At 52.4% G+C, this 6,373-nt stretch overlaps 1 protein-coding gene across 1 annotated transcript in view; it reads right to left on the bottom strand.

The window, feature by feature from the left end:
* IGSF21 (immunoglobin superfamily member 21) overlaps positions 1–6,373 on the bottom strand; it is a 32,730-nt gene that overhangs the window by 6,156 nt on the left and 20,201 nt on the right. The window contains 5 exon segments of the mRNA XM_009289745.1: positions 1–67; positions 346–461; positions 714–832; positions 4,569–4,597; positions 4,600–4,695. Of these exon segments, the coding sequence (XP_009288020.1) occupies positions 1–67; positions 346–461; positions 714–832; positions 4,569–4,597; positions 4,600–4,695 (427 nt within the window).

Genomic DNA, 6,373 nt, shown 5'->3' with positions numbered 1-6,373 from the left:
CGGCGCCGCCCGGCGGCTCGGGCAGCGGGGTGGCCTCGATGGGCTCCCCGTCCCGCTTGAAGTACACCTGCATGGGGACAAAAGGGACAGTGAGCCCCGTGGGGCCAGCCACCACCCCAGACATCCCCAGCATCCCATCCCCTTGGGTAGCTTTGGATGGAGCTCCTTCCCGAGGTCCCCACGGAAAGATGCTGTAGGGCAAGATTTGGGTAGCAGGCAGCTATTTGCCTTATTTTGCCTCCAAAAGCAGCACTTTTATATTATATATTTTTTTAATATATATTTATTTTTTCATGTTTGTTTCATATATGTATATATGAAAGAGAAACCCGCCCGGGGGCTCACCAGCGGGGCGGGCTTGCCACCGGAGACCACACACACCAGGGTGAAGTTCTGCGTCTGGTAGCGGCTGAAGGGCGCTGGTGTGTTGGCGGCGAGCACCGAGATGGACGTCGGAGGAGCTGCCGGGGGAGCAGAGCCGGGGCGTTAGCACGGCGTCCTCGACACCCACCCATCTCCATCCCCATCCTCATCCCCATCCCCACGCCCATCCTCGTCCCCATCCCCGTCCTCGTTTCCATCCCCATCCCTGTCCCCGTCCCCGTCTTCATCCCTGGGGATGGGAAAATGAGCCAGATCCCTGCTGTCCCCCCAGCCTGAGACCCCTGCAGCCCTTTCCCCTCTGGTCCCACCCAGCCGGGGGCTGCACTCACCCATCACGTTGAGGAATATGTTCCCAGAGGCCAGGACCACTTTCTCCCGCGTGGCTCGGTCATAAATCCCCACGTGACACTCGTAGGGACCGTTGTCCGAAATGCGAACCTCGGGGAGGCTGGGGAGGAGAGACAGAGCTCACCACTTGCTCCCCTCTCCATCCTGACCCCATTTTCCTGGGGGATGCAGCGGTCGGCATCCGGATGTCAAGGCGTCGGATGGGGTTGCTTTTCGCCGGTGATGGGGATCAATAAACTATTAATAACTGCAAAGGCTGCAGGAAAGAGCTGTGTAATGCGGTTTAGCAGCTGGAGTTTACTGGCACTGACAGCTCCTCGGGAGGGTAAGTAATTGCATTATTGAAAGGAGAAGCCGGGAGGTAATAAAGGCACCGCCGAGAGCAAAAACCCGCGGAGCGTTAATTGATTTATGAAAGGGAGAGGCGTCGGGGAGGAAAGGGCCCCGCCGAGAGCAAAAACCCGCGGAGCGTGGACGTTAAACGCCTGCGAAATGCCGATGTTAAAGGCTCGGCACCGGACGTTACAGACCGCTTGGGCGATGCAACGGCTGTAGCAAAGCGTGGCGGATAAAAAGCATCAAAAGCCCAAACTCTAAGCAAACCCAGAGCACACTTCGATCGATCGATTATCTAGATTCTTTATATATATATATAAAAAACAGGAGAGGAAGAGATGTGCAAAAGGATCGGTGCTGCTGGAGGTGGAAACACTCGCACCGGCTGCAAAGGAGCCGCTTTGCCGGTCGACAGCATCATTCCACCTCACCGGCAGCATCATCCCGCCTTACCGGCTGGCAGCGTCATCCCATCTCACCAGCAGCAGCATCCCGCCTCGCCAGACGGCAGCATCCCACCACACCAATAAGGATGGGGGCAATTCCTGCACGGAGCACCCAGCAAGCCACCTCCAGCTTAAAAATCCTCCTGTTTTCCGGACAAACCCAGGCGTGCACCTCGCCGGACTTCCCCGGCCAGGGGGGAAACACGGCGCTGGCTTGCCGGATCCTTTCCAAAAGCCCCTAGCTGCCTTCCCGTGCCTCCTCCTCGCCGTGTGAGCCCCCTGCCAGCGCAAACAAGCCCCGTCGAAGCGAACAGTTGCTTGGCAGCTCCTTTTAATGGCCACGATGCTTTCAACTAAGCCTCCGCCATCTGTTCCAGCCTCTAATTACCCACGCACGGAGCAGGAAATCATCCACACCCTTCGTCGGCGGCACACGGGAGCGGTGCCGGTGGTTTTGGTCCCCGCCAAGCGGGGGACCCTCTCCATCCCGGCGGCTGCCCCTCGCTGCAAGGGACAAGCCCTTTGGGCTTGTGCACAGATTTGGGTGTAGAACGGTCCTAACTGGGTCGGTTTGAGGCTTCTGCAATCGGCAGGGACCGGAGAGAGAGGACCCCCAGCCCTGCAAAGACAAAACGCTGCCCCTCATGTCCTTTGCGTCCTCTAAGCATGCTGGAAATAAAAAAAAAATTATATAGATATTCATAAAGCAGTGCTTTACTTGACGAGGGTGGGTTTTTTAATCAGAGGAGGGGAAAAAAAATCCAGGGTTGGATATCTCCCGGCTTTGCTCTTCACATCTGAGCGGGCGGCGTTCAAAGGCAGTATGAAAAGAGGCAGCCCCGGCAGCCCTCTGCGCTGCGCAGATAAGAGCCATGCCGCCCGGGATAACGCTCCGTGGGACGGCACCGACGTGACCGTGCCATTAAAAAGATTAAAAACAGCTGAAAATACAGACGGGTAAAATGAAAGGGAGAGAAAACCTGAGTGGAAACAGCCGGAAAGCGACTGACCCATCACCAAACCCTTCCCAATAGTGCTCCTCTTCTTCACCAGAGGCCAAAATAAGGCAGGACCCCCCCCAAAAAAAAGCATCAAGCCAACAATTCAGAAAACAAGCTCTTTTCATACCCTCCGAGAAATATCTCCTTTCTCCCCAGGCACGTTGCTGTTTTCCTCTGAAAACAACCGCGTGAAAAGACTTTTACCGCGAACATCCCCAGCTCCACGGATGATTTGCCGGCGCTGTGCTGACGATTACCGATGCTTTTAAGTGCTTGGTCCTAGGGCGGCGAAATTTTCTGCTTGCAAATTCTATTAGCTCTACAATACACGGTGAAAGGGAGAAAAATTGAGGTTTCTGAGCCAAAAAAAAAGAAAAAAAAGCATCTGCTTTGCCTCGCCGGGACAGTGCAACGTCCTTGTCCCTCGCTCAAGGGATGCTCATGGTTGGGATGTCTCGCTCCCGGTGCTCCCTGCTACAGGAGAGCAATGGCCAAATCCAGCGCCGAGTGAAACCGCTGGGTTTATGGCAGGAAAGCGAGGCTGTTGAGTTAGGGAATGTGTAATCTGTTTGTGAAGTTGCCAAAACGTCCTCCAAACAATAATTAGTTGTGTCAGAAATTTGTACAACAACCGACGAGGGCCTAAGCGGAGCCCGTGCTACATGGGGAAGCAAAACTTGAGGAGCGGAGCAGCCCCTGAGCATCTCCTGAACATCCCCCTGAGCAACCTCTGATCATTGCCTGAGCATCCCCTGAGCATCCTGAGCATCTCCTGACCTTCCTGAGCATCATCTGAGCATCCTCTGAGCAACCCCTGAGCGTCTGCTGACCCTCCTGAGCATCCTCTGAGCATCTTCTGAACATCCCCTGAGCATCTCCCTGAGCAACCCCTGAGCATCCTCTGAGCGTGCCCTAAGCATCCTCCTGAGCAACCCCTGAGCATCCTGAGCAACCCCTGAGCATTCCCAGCATCCCCAGAGCATCCCGAGCATCTCCTGACCCTCCCGACCATCTTCAGAGCATTCCCCTGAGCAACCCCTGAGCAACCCAAGCATCTCCTGAGCCACCTCTGAGCAAGCTCTGCGCATCCTCCTGAGCAACCCTTTAGCATCCGCCGAGCATCTCCTGAGCAACCCAGATCATCTCCTCTTCAGCCCTGCTTTCCTGCTTCTTCTCCACTCCATATTCACATTTATTCCCATGCAGCCATCTGACACGCTTGCTCTTGCTTATAACAAAACCTAGCTCTGAGTGTAGCAGAAAAAACAGCAAAAAACCCCCCCAAAAAATTCAAATTCCAAAGAATTAGAAATAATTTCATGCTTGCACGCAAGCTCATGTGACGGGACGAGCCGTGCTCAGCCCTTTCCAACCTGTACACGGACATTTGCAGGTGCAAAGCATCACATCACCTCGAGGAAACGACTATATTTTCCCCACCATACACAGAATTTTTATTACCCTACACTGGGGAAAAAACCAGCTTTGAAATCCGATTAGCAAATTCTAATTTAAAAAGGAAACAAAGAAAAAAAAAGAAATCGTGAAAAATAAATACATCACCCCAGCCTTTTCCCCTTGAAATAGGTCTCCCCCTGACATTTTTCTCAGGCAGCAGTTTTGTTTTTATAACAGCGGCAATAAAGCAAGTGTGTAATTAGTAATAAAGCTGACACTCCTGCGAGTGATTTCGCACTTGGAAGAAAAGCAAAGACAAGCTTCCGTGCCGCCTGTTTTATATATATTTTTATTTCATTTTATTTTTCCCAAGCCTTGTTCTTCTCTGCCCGTTTTCACCCCTGGAAATCTCCACCGATGTCACCTTTTCCTGAGGGACAAGCGGGACCATAGGGACAGACCTCGGATATTTGGTGACGGCGCATTAAGGGACGATAATTTCTCTGCAATGCAACGAAACCCCACCGAGAGCCAAAGAGGACGCATAGAGTATTGCCAGGATACCCTCAACTGCCCCAAAATGGGGACAAACGCCTAAAAATAGGCATTAAAAAGCAGCCGACACGTCAAAGGAGGTGATACTGGGGCGACTTACCGCACGGTGGACTGGTAGACCAGATCTGATCCTCCCTCTTCCGATAATTCTCCATGTGCGAGAAATTGGTGGAGAACATGGCATCGAAGGTGAAGATCTTCTGCTTGATGGTGCCACCATCGGGGACCTGCAAAAAAAAAAAACCCCCGTATATGAGACGCCCGCGGTCACTTTTGCAAATGCACGAGCAGCTTTGCAGCCGCTTTTTAATTTTTTTTGAAGATACTTATTTTTAATATGTTTACTTTTAATATTTTTATTTAAAATATTTTTATTAAGATTCAGGAAATAGTATTTATTTATCATGAGCCTGCTGAGATTAAAAGCAAAACCCGCGCGTTTCTGTCCTGTTATCGCGTCGCCAACTCCTACCTCCAGCCGCTCGCTGGGGTTGTAATTTTTAAGTGGAAAAAGGCTCTTTTTAGGACCGGGGGGACTCATTCTTCCCTGTGTCCCCCAATGCCTTCAGATTTATCCCACCGTCTTGCAAGGAGCAAGGTTTAGTACAAAATTAAGGAGGAAAAGGCAGAGGAAAGCAACGCAGATGGGAGATGGGCATTTTGGGACTAGAACAGCTCAGATCGATCCATCAGAGGGTTAGAATAGTCTTTTTTTAAGAGGCCAGGCATGAGAGAACGGGATTTTGGGGACTAACCCCGCAAAACCAGCATCTCTGGGGAGGAGACCCCACTCTCCCCACCCAGCACTTCCCTCCCTGCTTGGGCAAAACTCAACTTTGACGCCAAATTTTCTCTTTCCCCCCCTTTTTTTATCACAAAAAGGAAGAGGGGGGAAAAAAAAAAGCTGTCATTAAAACCACCTCTTCAAATTTATTCGCTGAGGCTGAGGCTTTTATTGCAAAGAAAATACACGCTGGCACGGACACGGGATAAAGAACTGCAGGAAGAATTATCGGAGCTGTAAATCTCCGGCCTTGGGAACGAGGGGAAGTTTTCAAGGACGCGTCCGATTTTTCCCGACGTTTATTTACGCCCTGGGGTGGGTTCGGTGAGAAACCTTGGAGCTGCTCCTGGATCGAGCAGCTCTTCGTCTGCCGTCTCAAAGGGTTTTCTAGAGATTATTTTGGGGACGCAACAGAGCGGTTGCTGCAAGGAGGGATGCTCAGGGGAAGGGGAGCGGTGGAGGTGATGCCCATGGACCAGGAGTTTGCGGCCACAGGTTACCCAGCACATCTGGACAGATGTGGGCAAAGCGGGAAAACATCAAGCTGGATCCAAGGATGGGAGTGGAAAAATGCAGCTCGAAGCATCGCTCATGCCGCCGCTCGCCCCCTGGGACCCCTCGCACCCCCCCCGAGGATGCACAGCAAGGGAAGATGCCGCAGCTCGGTCGCATCCTCGGGGGATTACAGGCAGTTAATAGGCTCCTATGAAAAGGCGTATAGAAAACAGTCTCTCTCCAGGGATTAGACCTACTTTCAGCCTTTTATCTGTGCCCTGGGGTCAATTTTTTTGGAGAGGAGCTACATATAAAGTTGCTGGTGAACCCACGGGGGTGCAGGAGCGGCCAAGCCCAACGCTTCTTGCTGGGGAGAAAAAGGATGATAATTCGGCAGCATCCGACGGCGACTGCCCCAGATGATGTGCCCATGCCGAGGAGTGGGAGGAAAAGGGGCACGGGGAGAGGAAAAGGCCCATTTAAGGCACCGGAGCTGAGCTCAGGCAGCCCGAGGCTGCCTGCTGCATTATTTATAAACCCCAGTAAAAATCTTATTCCTGACAAAAACCCGGTGATTGCCACTGCGCGGGGAGACATTAACCTCCTGCTCCTTCCCGCTGTCGCGG

Source organism: Aptenodytes forsteri, unplaced genomic scaffold (assembly GCF_000699145.1).
Source record: "Aptenodytes forsteri isolate BGI_AS27 unplaced genomic scaffold, ASM69914v1 Scaffold61, whole genome shotgun sequence".
In the NCBI taxonomy this organism is placed as follows: domain Eukaryota; kingdom Metazoa; phylum Chordata; class Aves; order Sphenisciformes; family Spheniscidae; genus Aptenodytes; species Aptenodytes forsteri.
This window is presented reverse-complemented; position numbering and strand designations above follow the sequence as displayed.